General features: G+C 41.4%; 1 protein-coding gene across 10 annotated transcripts in view; it reads right to left on the bottom strand.

Moving 5' to 3' along the window:
* Positions 1-17150, bottom strand: part of GLI3 (GLI family zinc finger 3) — a 209048-nt gene that overhangs the window by 46027 nt on the left and 145871 nt on the right. For all 10 annotated transcript variants that reach the window (XM_062625360.1, XM_062625364.1, XM_062625362.1 and 7 more), the window contains one exon: positions 12079-12280. In XM_062625360.1, coding sequence (XP_062481344.1) covers positions 12079-12280 — 202 coding nt within the window. The remainder of the gene's footprint in view (positions 1-12078; positions 12281-17150) is intronic.

The raw sequence follows: 17150 nt of genomic DNA, 5'->3' as shown, positions 1-17150 counted from the left end.
GTTCGGCAATATTCTCCACCCAGTCCCTCCAAAGACGGGAAAGCACTGCGGTGCCAAAAGGGTACTTCTGGTCAAGAATCCCTCTTCCGAATTTTCTACCGCAACACAAGAAGTGATGATGTCTCTTCAACGGCAAAATACCTTTCTAACTAAAGGACAAAATCAGCTCTGATGTAACAAATACAGCTTCTAGTTTCACTGGCCTGCAGTGATGTGCCTTACACCAGTACAGTGCATATCCATAAACATTAAGTATACTTGCTATCCCCCTCTTTATATAAATAAAAGCATCTTCCATCAAAAGGACAGATTTATGTCCTTATCTACATCTGCTTTAACACGATTCTGAGCCTTCAGAAGGAGGATGCTAAGCCAGGCACTGCCAGATTCAGTCCACCCTGCAAGCAACGCAAACTTGTAGGGTATAGCAGAGGAGACTGGCATCTTCAGTAGTGGATCTTACTGGAAAACAGTGACACCAGCAGCAGATGCCTTAAGGCACAGATGGACAGATGTGCTAAGGAGGAAACTATATTTCTTTAGTATCTTTTGTCTGCCCCATGCTCAGCAGCAAAGGTTGAGTCCGAGGTACTTGGATTTTCCTAGGGAGCCTGGCAACCTACACTTCATTCCCTCTACCTCCAAACTTCAATCATCTCCAACTGCAATGAAAAGGACATTGTGAGGGATCAGAGGAATAGCCAGAACAGCTATGGGGAGTACTCAGAAATGGTGACAATGATTCAGCCACTAGGGTGTCTTCTTAAATAGCTGATAGCTTCCTTCAAAGTACTCAGAAATGGTGACAATGATTCAGCCACTAGGGTGTCTTCTTAAATAGCTGATAGCTTCCTTCAAATAATTCTCTCCAACTGTTTCTGGAGAGCTCTTCATAAAGCAAAATGACCTGGCTGGGTTCAACCCACGCAAGATGCCATCACAGGGCAACCTGGACAATTTTTCTGATCTGAAAAGATCAGAAGGATCTGAAAAGAACAGAAGGTGTCCTCTTCTGCCTTTCAGAAATAATTCAGGCTGCTTGACAATAAACTTGATGTTGTGGGCCAAAAAGAAGAAAAAGAAATCAAAGCTCACCACATTGCTAGCATGGTGCACTCTGTTGGGAAGGGGAGACCTCAATTCCTGCCCTCCTTCCCGAAGTTTTTAATGCATTTTGTTCATAAGTAACTCCTGAATACAGGATGTGTGAAGAGTCTCTGTAGTATAGTGTCCCCTCAAACCACATGGGATTCTTCTCCCTTGACCAGCAGCCATACTCCCTCTTGATGGCCCCACCAAGCTCACACTGCTTTCTATCCGGAAGGCCACCACAGAATCAACAAAATGGCTTGGGTTGGAAAGGACCTTAAGATCATCAAGTTCAAACCCCCTGCCATGGGCAGGGACGCCTCACTCTAGATCATGTCACCCAAGATTCTGTTTAACTCAACCTTGAACATTGCCAGGGATGGAGCATTTACCACTTCTTTGGGTAACCTCAGCAGGAAGGGTGGGCAGTGGCATCGCCTGGTCTTGCCCAACTGATACAGCCATGCCTGCTTAGAAATGTGCACCAGGATGGCACCGATGTCACTCAGGAACTCTACAATTCATGCCCAAAGTCTGTAAGCAAGACCTGAAAGTAATCATCTGTAGTCCAGAACTACTAAAACCAACCACTGGGTTTTTCAAAAGCCACGAGTTGTTTCAGAGGTCTCAATTAGCATCATGTTTCTTTCAAGATACCTTAAGGGGGCTGCATTTTGGACAAGGGGTGCTCAAGACTTCCAATCCAGATGCCAGAACATAAGATGCCTGCTCCAATTGTTCACATTTCCCAAAACACAAGTCGCTTCCAAAAAATCTTGGACTCACAGAAGTGTAAGTGAATTATTAATCTTTTTCTTCCATCTACCTACTGAGAAATGAAAATCTACACCACTGGAGGTAATCTGATTTGTATTTCTGTTAGAGACATTTTTTAAAGACAAAGTAGAAAAGGAAAAAAAAGATGAATGCATGTAAGACCACTAATAAACTACATGCAGGTTATCTTTTTAGTTGTTGAGTTTTATGGGGATAAGGGTTAGAAAAAGCATGTAATACTTCTGCTTAAGCATTCAATAACTCATATACACTGACAGAAAAGCCCATCAGTGGTATCATTTATTTTTCCATACTGTGGGCTTCTGTGTCTGTCAGTCTGTCTCTCTTCTCTTTTTCCCTTCTCCTCCTCTGCGAAGTCTCAAACTCCCATCACCGGAGGTAAAGCAGGGCAGTGAACTACATTGCAATTACATGAGCACATCAAATTTTAAGGAACAGACTTCAAGAAGAAGAAAAACAGACGTTATAATCAAAACCAAACTTTGTGGCTACTTTGTGGCGGTCCTACTAACAAGGTCATCCAGTTTCTGGTCACAGCTGTGGAATTTACAGCAAACCAGCTGTGAATTTAAGTCAGGAAAAATGCCTTCTTTCCTATACATTGCATAGGTGTGCCTGAGGAGACAGGCTGACACAACACATTGAAAAAAGCACTTTGATATTCTACACAGCACTCTCCACACACCTTCCCCTTCACGGTAGCTTCCTTTCTTTTCTCTTTTGCATATTCAGTATCATCACCATGCCCTCTCTTCCTGTCCTGTCTTCTCACCTTTAATCTGGACAAAATAGGTCGAGACTATTTTAACGCATCAGTATACTTTTTCAGACCTCTGACTGTTCTCCCTGATCTTCATTGTAGTCTCCCCAGCTAAGACCTTTCTTGAAATAAAACACACAGGACTGGTTTCAGTACAGGACCGTGTCTCACTATAAGACACACTGGCTCCATCTACACTATAGTGCAGGTAGACCCTTTGGCCTGAAGGGTCTTTGATGTCTGGGTGGTGCACTCACAGCCCAAGTGCTCACTCCATGAGAAAAAACAGATCACCCTGCAGCCTCCATTGTTTGCTCTTGGCATCAGCAGCTGACACCAGGCAGACCAAAAGATCCAGTTCTCTCCAAAAAGGACCCCAGTTCATGAAGGGAGAGGTGATTTGTAGGTAGTCTGGCTTCATGTTCAATAAAGCTGATGTTCAGGTATTAAGATAACACCACAGCTTCTTGAGCTCATGTTCAAGTAGGTACACATTACTACTTTCATTTTTCTTACTCTCCCTTAAGAGCTGCATGAAGCCTGTGGGCAAACAAAACTGAGAAATCAGGGTGCAGAAACCCACTAATAAATGTTGGATGAATACCTGGACTCACTGCATTCAATGGGGCTTTTATCCTTTCCCTTCCAGCAGGCCAGGATTTCACCTTTAGATTTTGACTTGTATTTCCAAAGTCCTTATTTATTCTTTAGGAATGTTGCTGAGGGGCAAACGACCTTCCCATTATACAAATGTACCCACCTACTCTTCAGAAAAGCATCCCTAATAACTCTTAAATACTTCTGAAGAGGAACTAACTTCAGCAAGTCCTTAAATGCTGCCCTAAAACCTGGGCCCTACAGACACTGCAACCTTACCTGAAGTCATAATACAAGTCATAATTATGTTAACAGTGATCAAACGCTGGTTTTCACATGCTCAGATGCTCTTCATAAAAGAAGGAGCAATGTAAGAAATAGCTTAATTCATCTCATGGTAAATAAAGTGACATGTAAGAGCCACTGTCCAAAATGCTGGGTGTATGTAAAGGTGGCTGGGAGTTGAGCCATGGGTACTGAGGGGGTCCACGTAAGCTGACTCCACACACAGAAGTTTATGTATGTATTTTGATGGAACTATGCACATGTGCAATACGCAGCCATGTGGAAAGCTGTGGACAGTCACCAGGAGAAACTCTTAAGTCTGACCCCAGGAGAGACGTAGAGGGGAGAAAACCAATGAGCTCTCCTTGGACAGGACCTACAAGAGAGGAAGCAGCCAGGAACACCACGTAAGAAAGCTGTCTCCTGTTGTTTGAGTTGGTGGAACCAGGAATTTGTGTATGTTCTTTGTAAACAAGCTGGAGTGAATAAAAAGAAGTTCCCAACTCTGTCATCTTCTTCACCCTCTGATGGAAACAACCTGCAAGAGTGACTGTTGACAAACTGCTTGGGTCACAGGAGTGACAATGCACTCAGCAGCCTCGCAGCCCTGAAGAGATTTGTGAATTTCTTCCTGCTTCAAGTATTTCAGATGCAAAATGAAAACCAAATGGCCTTACAGGAAGTGAGACATTACAAATGCACTTCTGTTTGGAGCAAATAATTTTAAGTAATATGAAAGAAGAGTTTTGCTTTAAATCCTGTTCTTTTCCCTCTACTTTCCAACCGACAACCCTGAGCTTTGAGTAGACAATGTAGAGAAGTCCTCAGCTGCTTTTACAGCTCGTCACTTACATACAGGGGAAAACAGTATCCAACCGTGACCGTGAAACCAGACATGTGGCATGATCATAAAGGCAGGTATGAGCCTCAAAATCCTTTGAAATAATTTTTCAGAACTGACTGGGTTTCACAAATATCCCTCTGCATTTGCAATGTTGGCACATTTCAGTCAGTCCCTAACTTACAAGTCATCTAACTGCATTTGTAAAAAGACTTAGTATCCTGTACCTAATAAAGAACAGTCTCTATTGTACTATGTTTTCCAGTTTTCATCAGATAATAGTCATCATCTTACAACTGCATTTAACTCACATACATCGGTGCCTCCTTCTTGACTTCTCTATTACTGGTTTAAAATTAACAGAGCCTGTGGTCTGTACTTTCTCTTCAGCTTACCATATTATCTATTCTGTTTTATCTGCTAGACTAGGTGAATTTTTTCTTCATGAATACATTGCCATATGCCGGAGTAAAATGGAATAGCTTCACTTAGAGCAACAGAGCCACGCTGATTAACCTTATACGCTCAGACAGCACTGACAGCTTTGTCCTTCTCACTGGGATATTCCTGTTCAGGAATCCTTAGCATCCTAACTGAGCTTTGTATTAACAGGACCTTGCGTAATTCATCTGCGCTCCCTCCATGCAAGCTCATGACGCTTCTGGCAAACATCATTTTGAATGAAGTTCATGGCTAAGCATTTTCGCATTTCTAAAACTCGTATCATTAATTACATGGAAAGTGCTAATTAATACTTGTTTTTAGGGTCTGAAAATGAAGTGATGAAGTGTTATATGCCAGCACAGTTCACTCAGCTCCACATCATTCCTGGAATCTGCACTGTGCTGTGTCCAATGACTCTAAACTCCTCAAATAACACAGAACCAGTCTGGAGCAAATTACTTTAAACTGACTTTTAATTACAAGACCTGCAACATACACATTTACAGGCATACATACATAATCACACTTGTGTATGTGCGTATCTGTACATGTGTATGTGCATGCAACATGTGCCAGCATAGTCTGTATTCTTTGTGTTGCTTGACTGCTGACATTATACATTTTCTGAAGGCAGAAATCTTGCCATTTGTGTGTATTTGTGATGAAAAATATGCACCACTTTCTAATGCAAGATGCAGATCTCCAAAACAATGAATGTCACCATCCTGTAATCTATATGAGACTTCTACAGGAGGCTAGCTGCAGAATTAAGTTTCAAGAGAGCCTGAATTAGATGCAACTTTCTGTAATACTGATGAATTTCATTTTTATTCACTTTGTAGTACTTCTCTGCCATTCACGCTTCTTGAAAGAGGGGTTAAAATGAAGCTATTATGGCGTGATAGAGCATTATATTCCCTTCTTTAGATTAACCACGCACAGTAAAAGACCACTGAGAATAAATCCCTGTGCTGCACATATATGATGTGTCTAGTTATAATAGGACCTGTTTCATCGGGCTTATACCTGGTCTGTGTCTGAACTGCAACTAAACCGTCATTTACAACATACTACATACTAGAGACCTTTTAAAACAAGAAAAGCTTTCACTCAAAGATGCAGCTTTGAACCTCAGGCAGATCCCAATAAAAGTAACAATAAATCAGCAAAACACCTGTAATACTCACATAACTAACACACTTTTTACCCTGTACATCCTACCATGAGGAGCTTCTTGCAGAACTGCTGAATATATGGTGTTCTACTCTAAACATGTTCTTAAGATTCATTTCACTAAGTATTTGGTTGTGTCCTTTTATGCAGATTTAACTACATAAATACACAAACTTAAAACTCACAGTGTAAAACAGAAACTGAAGATAAGAATTAAGCACTTGGTTTTCAGGAAAAGTTAGATGTTCTAAATGAGCTGAGCCAACTCACGAGCAGCACTTCCTCGTCTCAATGTAGAATGCAATGGAGGAATGAAAATTTGATCAATGTGAAGCTATGGCAAAACCAGGTTGAAACAAATGGAATGGAAAACAGAACACCGAAAATCACGGTGCATTGGAATTGCTGATCCTCTTATAGAATATGACTGCATGTGGTAGAGGGGGACTGCTTCAGACAGTATCGGCAGAAATGACAATGCAAGAACTCTGAAGAGCAGACTGAAAACAACCATTTGCTTCAGAGAGGAGATGAATGAGAGCAGACATAATAAGAATATATTAAATATTGAATAAAGAAAGAAGACTGAGAACATGAGGGCTCCCTGTCTTATAACTATGAGACATTCTGTTAAATTCAAAAACTGGATAATTTAAACCTCATAAAAGGATACTCTTTGCTCTGTGCATAATTAGGCTGTTGGGCTCTCTGCTGGAGATACTTTCACTTTCCTCTGTGATAACCGTATACTTTATTTGTATGTCTTAATTCTGTTTTTATTTTTCTCTTTGCTTTTGCCAAGGGAAATGGGGAAAAAAATAATACCTGGTCACTTGTCTCTAGATATAAAGCAGTTCAGAGAGGAGGACACTGACTAATTACACAACAGATGTTATGTACAAAGAGCTTATATGAGATGAGAAAATAATTGAGTATCCAATACCTGCTTGCAGAAAAGCAGACTCCTGCCTTCCTCGCTGATATTAATCCACTGCTAAGCTCACCCTTCCCAGGGCTCTTTGTGAAAGTACCCTCACTACTGTTTCCTGATGCTCAGCTTCAGATCAGCCCAGAGCAAAGTGACAGGAGACAGAACAGCCAGGATCTGGCTGTAATTAACCACACTATGTTAATTGCTCTTTCCTGTTGTGATGACATCAGGGGAGCAGGGGCAGATCCCGGAGGGTGGAAAAGTGTTGCTGTGCTTTCTCAGTTTCTTTCAAATCCTGGAGGAGATCCCAAAGGGCTCCCGTGCTCACATGAAACTGAATTTTAACATGCTATAAGATGTCTACGGTGAATTCACAGTTAAATCTGCCTAGACCCAAAGAAAGTCTCTGGTAGTAGCTGGAATTACTCCTGATTTAAACACCTTGTAGCTGACAGGGAATTCAGGTCATTCTCTGAAAACTGACTGTAAATTTGGTATTGCAACACTGCTAAGGCAACAGAAAAATACAGAGGTTCTGAGTTTCAGATCATATAGAACATGAAGCCCCAACCTCCTCTGTTTATTAAACACCAGCTAATCTTTTGTAAAGGTTTTGAATTGGTACTCCTAATATTATGGGAAGTGATTACCCCCTTTATATTCACTCTAGGCTATGCTACCTCTCAAAAAAGAAGTGCTACTGAAGTGCAAAGTCTAATAATTGTCACAGGTAGCAGATATAACATTAAGTACATCCTGACAAAAGATTAATAGCAGGGGTGCTGCACTGCAGGACTGAGGCAGGTAACCAAATGAGTAAATGTCAAATGAAGGATTATCCTCATTTGATGCTATTTCATACACCTCTTTTCTGCATAATCTCTCCCAGCTGAGACCTAAACCAGGTGTTTTCAAATGCATAAAGTAGAAGCTCTACCTGGTGTGCTAAAGGATATCCACTATTAGCTGTCAGCAGGAGCGACATCTTCTTTTCAAGTACTCAGCCAGTAGTCAGGATACAGCACTACACTGCAGCTGACAATGACAAAGCGCTCGCCAAGTCAAGCCCTATCTGGATTGTGCTAAACTATTGCTATTTATTATTCAAACTGCAGTAGTACCCATGTCAAGGACCAGAGCCTTTCTGTGCTTGCCTCTGTAACAGAGCCCAAAATGTGGCTCCTTTCATTTGATTTGATTTCATCCTCGAGACAGTGCTCATAACAGAGTCCTATGCTGAAAAGCCATGTGGAGCACAGGATGCAATCTTTTAGTTAGAGGATGTACCTTTTTCCAGTGCAAAGACCAGTGTGGTCCTGGTGATACATATGGGAAGATTTAGTTCTATGTTTGATTTTACAGGCTCAATGTTCTTCTAACCTGTTTCTGCAAAGTTGCTACCTGTTTGTGTGCCAGCCCATCAGCTTTTAGTCATGTGAGCACACATCCCTTTCCCCCCCCTGCAGGATTAGCAACTGCTTCACAAACATCAATGCCTTCAACCTCCCTCTGAGGTGAAGCAGAAGGACTCATTTTCCACAGGTACAGGAGTCACAGGCAGATGAAGGTTAAAAAGTGCCACTCATTGTGGTTGCCCAATTTCAGACATGAAGACCAGTTCTCCCAGATTGATTAACATGACACAATACCTGAAATGTTCAGAACAGGAGTCACAGAGTCATAGAACAGTTTGGGTTGGAAGGGACCTTAAAGATCACCTGGTTCCAGCCTCCCTGCCAGGGATGGGACAGCCACAATCTCTCTGGGCAACCTGTGCCAGTGCCTCACCACCCTCATAGTGAAGTAACTTCAAGCCGTATCTGTGAGCAACCCAGCTGCTCAGACACATTAAGAGTAGCAGTCCAGACGTCCAAAAGAGAAACTGTATGAGCCTGGTGGTCGCTTCTAACTAGTTCACTTTGCCCATCATCAGGCTGGGATTGTGTTTTGAGAGCAGGGTCTGTTCTTCAGGCAGCAAACTACCAGGTAAGAGGCTCCCTCCTCTTCTTCAGTGAGGCAGGGTCCTGTAGCTCTGACTGATGCACAGAGGATGTTCAGCCTGAGCACTGAAGCAGGCAGGGGCCATGCAAAAAAATACTGTGCAACCCTGAAATTAAAGATGGTATCAAAGCACAATCACAAGAGGGCAGTACCTTCATTCTCCTTAATGACTGGTTTCTGCATGCTTTATTCTGCAGCTTTTTCTCTCTCCTAGTGCAACCCTATGTTGTGTTATATAAAAGCATTTGGTCCCAGCTTACTTAACCTGGACAGCTCCGGCTCTGACCCCTATCTCCCCTGAAGACTGTTTTCTTTTTCACAAGGCTGTTATGGCTGGGCAGGCAGCTTAGCATCCACATGCATCCCGAAGAGGTACCAGATTAACCAGAGCTGCAGCTGCAGGGAAAGGTCCTCTTTCCTGTCTATGGGCCCTGGACTGGAACATGCTGAATGCTTAGGCTATTTAACACATGCCCCTCCTAAGGGCTTTTATCACTTGGCTGAATGGGACAATTTCCCAAGGACAGCAAAATCATATCTATGGCATCAAGGAAACATTCCTGGTGAATTTTAGAGGTCTTTTACTAGCAAAAGGTAGCAAGAGGTCTTCTAGACTCTTCTTCTCTAACTTTCTTCTGATAAGTCCATAACTTTGCTGATGCTTTTTGGAAATACTCAGCATTAGACAGGTATCTGCCATGAAAAATGCTGCCAAGCGCAAACTATTTGGGCTAACTTCAAAGTAACTGGACACAAGATCTAAAAGTAGAATTGTGCAATGCTACATTAATGCTACTGATGTTGCCTAAAATATGTAAACCTCCTTTCTCCAATTCCATCTAGTGGGCTGCTGAACTGTACCATTTTCTTGCAGCAAGCTCTATGAAATTTACCTGCAAGCTTCCAGAAGCTGGGATTTTACACTAGGACAAGTGTTTTCTAGGATTCATCACTGTTGCAGACAAGATATTAAACAGGATGAACCTATGGATTGATGGCACAGTACAGTACAGCAGTTTTCGTGCTGAATGCATTACTTACAGTACAGCAAACTGTAACACATTACGTTTTATTCATAGTCTTGTTCCTATTTAGTCTTGCAATTTATTAAAGCAATGAAATGTGGCTTGGGTTTAATACCTTACATCACTGTTTATTTTGGTGTAACTCTTTTATAGACAGGTTCACATGGGAGAAATTACATGGCACCAAACAGAGGCCAGTTGCAAAACTGAAGAAAGAGCTATTGCTCTCTCCCTTTCTCTCCTTTGCCCTGGGAAGAATGGAGATGTGCATTTCCAACTTTTCAGGTTGAACACGTATACTCTTATCAAAAAGAAAAAACATTATTAATTCAATTTCAAGTGAAATTTTTGATTATGCATTCCTGGAAAGCATGACCAGGAAGTGATAAAAGCTTCAGCCAGCCATAGGCTCAGGCACACAAGCCTTGCTTTCTTCAGTTCACAAGACTCACTGTTCTACCCCTTAGCATCCTTAATCAGTCTCTTCCTAAAACTCACTCCAGTTCCACAACTGCCTTCAACAAACCTATTCATCCAGCTCTGGGTCTGCAGGGATGGCCCTTAGGTTTGTGATTCTATGTGTCAAAAACACATACCACCCATTTCCAGCTGAGAGGAAAAGGAGGGAAGACTTACTTACTTCACTGTAGAGATCATGCCAGTTTCCATGCACTATTTGCTTTACCAAAGTTACAAGCGATGGAAAAGGAGGTTAGCAATTAAAGTGCCATCCCATCTTAATCAAAGGCACAATACACCTCCACAAAGCACATGTATTTAACAGATGTGGTCCAAAACTGCTGCCAGCTATTGACATAAATCATATTGCACATTATGGAGCTTCATAATTGGGCCTGTGGTTACACAGATTGCAGAGACGTATTGCAGAGCTATGATATCATACCTGTGAAATACTATACAGCTATTCAAGTACATCAGGGCTATGAAGCACTACTATTTAAACAAAATGCTTAAAGAACCCCAACAGCACTTTAATACCAAATATTTACAGTGCTGTCACTTCCAAAGTTTGGCAGGCCCGTGGTTTCTAACACACCAGTTGTGTGCCCCATTTTCTCCGTAAGTGCAAATCCCCATAGCCGGGTTTTGAAGTTGTGTCATTTTTGCCGGAGAGGTATGTTTGAGCCTTGCCAAAAATGGGTCTTTTAGATCTCAAGAAATTGCTGTGGGGACTTGCTCCTTTGCCTCATTGCAGATTGAAGGTGGAGGCTGCTTTTAAGCCAGGGACCAGCTGTACTCTTTGTCTGAGTGCCACAAATGCAAAACCAATATTTTCTGAGACTTTGGGGAGGTGGGGAATTCTTTGTGGAACACCGAAGGACCTTTTTTCAGTTAACATATAACACTATCACAAATACAAGAATGTTCTGCAGTTGCACTCCTTTTTATTGCTGTTTCTCTTCATTTTCTTTTTTGACATTCTTGCTTTTGTCTCCTCTCCCTGTGCCTTCTTTACTCCCCTTTCCTGCACAACTTCTGCCCAACCTACCCTTGGTATTCTGCTTTTTTACCTCCAAAACAGCCATTTTTAGCTGTTTCCTTGCACATGCAAGTGGAGGGACCGAGTGGAAATCCCAGCATTTCTGATGGTACTGGGTGATAACAGTACTTCCTTGGTACAGAAAAGAACAGGTAATTTAGCCACAGCATTTATCTTTGGAGATAAATACCGAGATAAATACTGACCAAACATTTTAGTTGAAAAGTACCACACGTCTGTGCTTTACCCTCTGGTAACTGTAATGCAGGAATATTTCACTGTCCATTATATCTATATGGCCATAAGAATCCAAGTGATTTAAGTCACAAACCCATCCTGGAGAGGCTTCTCTGAAAATAGATTCCTGAGGACACATACACCATTACTGTGGTCAGATAGAGCGTTACCTGCACTGGACAATAATATGCCCTTGTGGTTACCTTTCTGAGCAAGAAGAAGGAAAGTATTTTGTACTTTAAGCTACAGTGAACATATATCATAGAAACTTCAAAATACACATAGTCATAAAAACACAACAACTGCCTGAAGATGGGAGTACACATTCACCTTTGTGTTTGCGTGCATAACATGTAAACGAGAATATATAATAGAGGTAGAAAATGCTGTTCTTACCTTATTGCACTTGCAGATAAGTGGCCGTAAGAACCACTGGCTGAGGAACTGCTACGAGAGTTATTCAGAATTGTGACCAAGGAATTTGGAGATGTTCGTATCATGGTCTGAAGGTCAAAGCTGTGATCAGATAAGGGGGATATGGACAACGTGCGCTTCCGGCTTGGTCTAGCTGACAATCTTGGGCTTGGAAACCTGGCGCCTGTTATGTAAACACAAATAATTATCCACCAGGGTACTTAATCGCATTTATTTGTTATCAGTGATGGGTAAAGGGACTCGCAAGACACCAACACGCTGTGACAAGCCTACTCTCTCCACTTGTGATATACTGGCTACGATTGAGGAAAATTAGGAAGAAAAATCTGTCTTCCTGTGGCTTACCTCAGGGGAGCTCTGTTTATTAATGTGCAAGCAAAATGATAAATTGCTAAACAAAAGGAAAAGACTTTTATGAGTTATCCCTCTCATTTCTTGTGATTTATGAATCTGATGGCTTCTTAGACATTCACATCATTAATTCAACCATGAGCAATGAGACAGTGGTTCAGATCCGGGCTACCTGCAAACCCAAAGCCGCATCGCTTCATACGTACAGCCAAAGCTGTAATTGTAAAATACAATGTAGAAATGAAGAGGCAGATTTTCCTTTGTGAACCATAATTCTGCCTGGTCGATACTTGATCCATTAGACTGTGAAACAGTAGGCTTTATCTGAATTAGTCCAGGATCCCACTATACTCTTGTGTTGGGGTGTACAGGAGCCTAGGACTTTAAAACTAGAGCTTAAACTTTTCAAAGCAGCAAAGAAACAGCCGCCATATAGATTTAAATAAATATATATTGCACTTCTAAATTTTCTGTGCTGCTCTGAAAATTTCCACCTCTTCTGGTCTATTTTACCATGTCACCCCAACTCTCTGCAGTCCTGACAGAAGATACATCACCTTAAATTTCTTCCATTTATTTAATTATTTTCAATCTCAGTTGAGACCAAGGAGAGAATTAGCTTCCCCACTGCGTACTGAACTGTTTCCTTTGACTATACTGCTGCTTCTACCCTTTTAATCCCTTTAACCTCTAGTAAAGGACTAAGTCCTAACGCTCCTGACAGCCAGGGTCAGCAGGTCTTGGGTATGATGCTTACTTTACAGTCCCTGACATTCTCTGTAACTTGCTAATAATTTACAGTTGGCCAAAAGCCTCCCATTATAGGTCTGCCTTTCCTAATTCTTGCTTGTACCTTGGTGCCCAGGATGATTTTTTCAGCAGGGTATTTCAACTTATGTATACCTAATATTAGCAAGGAGAACAGCCCAAATGACTCCAATTAAACTCACTCCGAGGACAGGGCTGGATCAGAATCGGCTATTACATTTTCCTTACACACCTGAGTGGGTTGCCCTTCTTTCTGTGCATGTTACCCATGTTACTGGTCTTAAACGCTGCCATTTTATTGCTGCTGTGACTGTGTGACCAGATCTCCATCTACAGCCCTCTTCCTAACCTGTGCTTAGACTGGCCTCAACTAGCCAACATGGGTGTCAAGTCTCTTTGCCATCTGGCTAACACAGTTTTTTTTTCCTTTTGTGTTCTGTCTCTACAATAGGCCTTAGCCCATACTGGTTCAGTCTTTAAATGAATATTCATGCCCTTGATTCATCATTTAAAACTTAGGTGTAGCCATTTATTTCTTCCTAAAAGCTACTATGTTATTTTATGTAATCTGTTTTATCTCCTTTTTATGAGCTTGCTATTGTACTGTTTGATATTTTATTAGTGCTGTGCTTTGTCTTTAAAGGCAGAGGCCTTTTAGTTGTGCTAAAATAAAAATCAACAACAATCAGCAGCTTTAAGAAGCTGCAACATATTTAATAAGGAAATACAAGATACATGTCACGGTAAGAACATACAGTAATACGTCGCACTTACATCTTTGATCCACAGCTCTCCTCTGCTGACTGTTCAGCCAGCATGAATGAGAACACCTCTGAAGTTAGTGGTAATGTAATTTGCCTCAGCTAAGGATACAATTTCAGTCCTTTATAGGTGAATAAACTCAGTTATAGTGGCTTTACAAGAGGACAGGCAAGTACCAGTGTTCCTGGTTAAACAGCAGGGGACAAGGAAGACCTGCTAGACATACGCTGACCAGCAAAATGAAAGCACTGCTATCACAGTACTGTGTGTTCCTACCAGCCATCCCAATGGTGTGCTATATATACAACAGGACGTAATAATGTTTTCCTAAAACGGGTGGGCACAGACCTCATCATGCCAGCAAGAAGCCAGAAGAGATGCTCAGAGAGGACAAGCACAGCACCCTTTCTTTTGATAAGTAACACCTAGTTAAACATCTGTATTTACAACTGAGACGCCAGGTGCTGCTGATGACCATGTATGAACAGTTTCAAATGTGACTTCCAGCAGAAATGCTTTTGAAAAATTACTTCTTATGGATTTGAAATCCATTCTTGAACCTGACACCACAAAGGGATTTCCACTTCTTTCAGAAATTCATTACAAGCCTGCTAAACACGGACTCATGGCTACGGATGCTAACTAGAGAAAGGGTGCATAGGTTTGATAAAAAGAAAAGTGGAGCAGTTGTTAAGAATACTAGCACTTGAGTACCTCTCCTTTGAAGCTAGGCTGGGCAATAAAGCTTGAGACAACAGTTGTGTTTTCCTGCTTTTTGCCATTAGACACCATTTATTTTGCATGCCAGAACTGCACAAACAGACTCATCAGTATTCCAGCCTGCATCTCAGAGAGGATTGAACAGGCACTACTGACAATTGTTGAAAGCTCTTACGATCCTGAAGAGATGGATCCCCCCCATCTACCTGGTATGGGAACAACGTCCTAAGGGCCAACAGACTCCTGCAAAAAGAGAGTATTTCTGCTTCACAGCGGAAGCCAACAGCTGAGGCAGACAAGAGTCTGGCCACAGGAGAGGGGGACCGGCTTCAAGGGAGGCCACTTTTCAAAACTGAAAAGACAATTAAATGGAATTACTGTTTTTTCAGATCTTCATGGTTTAATTAGGTTTCACATGCCTAAAAAGTCTTAAGCACGAGCTGACCACTTGTTACACTGCAGGACATTTGCTAAACCATTAATTTGGCACAACATCAGTCTTACTTAGTATGTTACTATAAAAAGGAATAGGTCATAATTTGTCAGTGCCTCTGAATAGCAAACCGAAGTTTTCAGCCTTGCCCAGGCATTTATTTTAAAAGCAAACACTTCAGTATTTATTTAGCAACTTGAGATGTTCATCTGCTCACACTATTCTCTCACCAATGCATTACACTCCCTACTCGATACCACTTTAAAACCCCCAAAAATGCAGAAGCACTGATTCACTGAAAATTCATTTACCTTCGCACAAGTGCTGAAACTAAAAGAAACCATCAGCTTTGGCAAAGCACGTGAACGGAAGCTGACAGTGAAGATTTGGTTAGGAATGTCACCTTTCTGGAGTAGACATTAAAGTAATAGGAAGTCAGTAGCTGATAGCAAAGACTGAGTGTGATGACAAGAATCCAGCAGGTGACAGAAGAAAAGATCTTACTCCTGGGGTGAAGATCAATCCTAAAATAACAGATATCTATCTCCATCATAAATTTCAAAAATGGAATATGCCATCCAGCAAATTTGCCCACGAATTTGATTTCTGAGTTGAAGTTTTTAGCCTTGCTTAATCATTTATAAGGCAATCTTCAGACACGTATCATTTATCCCATCCTTTTAAATCAAACTTCATCAAACCTTTTTTTATTCCATCCCTTTAAATCAAACTTCTTTGAACCTGTCCCCGGCACTAGTTTTTGTTGAAGGCTATGAACAAGGAAAGCTTGATTTTTAAAAGCTTTTCTTTCTTTTTCCTTTTGGTTTCTGCTCACAGATGTGTAAACTTTGTTTTCACTTCATGAAAACTCTTCATTTGTCATCAGTTTTGCCTTAGCTTTCAAACTGGTAAATCTGTCATCAGTACGAGAGGAAAAGGAATGGCTTTGCTACTCCACCCTCATTCTCCAACTGTGCCTGAAAATCAGAAATCAAACCCAGTCCAAAGCTTCTTACATTGGATTAACTCTTCAGGCCAGCCAAATTCTTCACGTCAACTGGGTTGCTATCAGTGCCTCCAATGCCAAAAGGGGTAGGTCAATGCTGAGTACTCTTGAAAAATAAAAAACCCTCCCATCCTGAGTGAACACAGGCAAAAGTTAACCAGAGTGAGGATATTAATACTCTCAGGGCGAATCTAGAAACCTCAGGCAACATGCCTGCCTTCCACTGAATACAGTTTAAAAGCAGAGTAAAAGGTATTCCCGAAGTGAAAATAATGCAGGTATCAAATGCAGAAGACTATCATTTTTTTACCATGGTACTGTCAGTATCACCCCCATCTACTCCCCTCCTAGTTACTTTCATGTCACACTGAGAGGTACCACATCTGACTCTTTTAGATCAAGCAAGACGATGGAAAGATTGGGTTAGGGATTCTGGCCACCAATACTGTAATAAAGCTTTACAGCAGCCAAGAAAACTTTGTTCCACTTTTCATGCCACACAGGACAGAATGAGGAAAAAGGACAATCAAGCATACACACTATTGGCCTTATTCTTCCACAATACATTAGACAGTTTATGGACAGTGAATTTCACAGCTTCAAGAAGTCTGCTCTTTAGGACAGATTTAACATTCTGATTAATGCCTGTCCCACTCATCACCATCTTGAAATCAGTTTCAAGCATCACAGAGCAAAACATAAGGCCACAAACTGCATGAAACATGCTTTTGAGCCCTGTGCATGCTGCTGCTAGAATTACTATTTGTACTACTGGAGAGGGTAGAGATGCCAAATTACTGTGCTAGATGCTGTATAACCACACAAATCAGGAGACAGACTTGCTTCACACAAGAACAACGTCTTGCTTGTATATGTTTGGTTGTTGTGTGCAATAAATGAGCAGCGGCCTTTGACTGAGTTAAGTCAACTTGCTGAGAATTTGATAGCAGATAATGAGGGAAACTACCAATCTCTCTCCTGTTTCCTTTGACA

Source organism: Pezoporus occidentalis, unplaced genomic scaffold (genome assembly GCF_034315485.1).
Source record: "Pezoporus occidentalis ecotype Australia unplaced genomic scaffold, CSIRO_AGI_Poc_V1 ctg28, whole genome shotgun sequence".
Classification (NCBI taxonomy): domain Eukaryota; kingdom Metazoa; phylum Chordata; class Aves; order Psittaciformes; family Psittacidae; genus Pezoporus; species Pezoporus occidentalis.
This window is presented reverse-complemented; position numbering and strand designations above follow the sequence as displayed.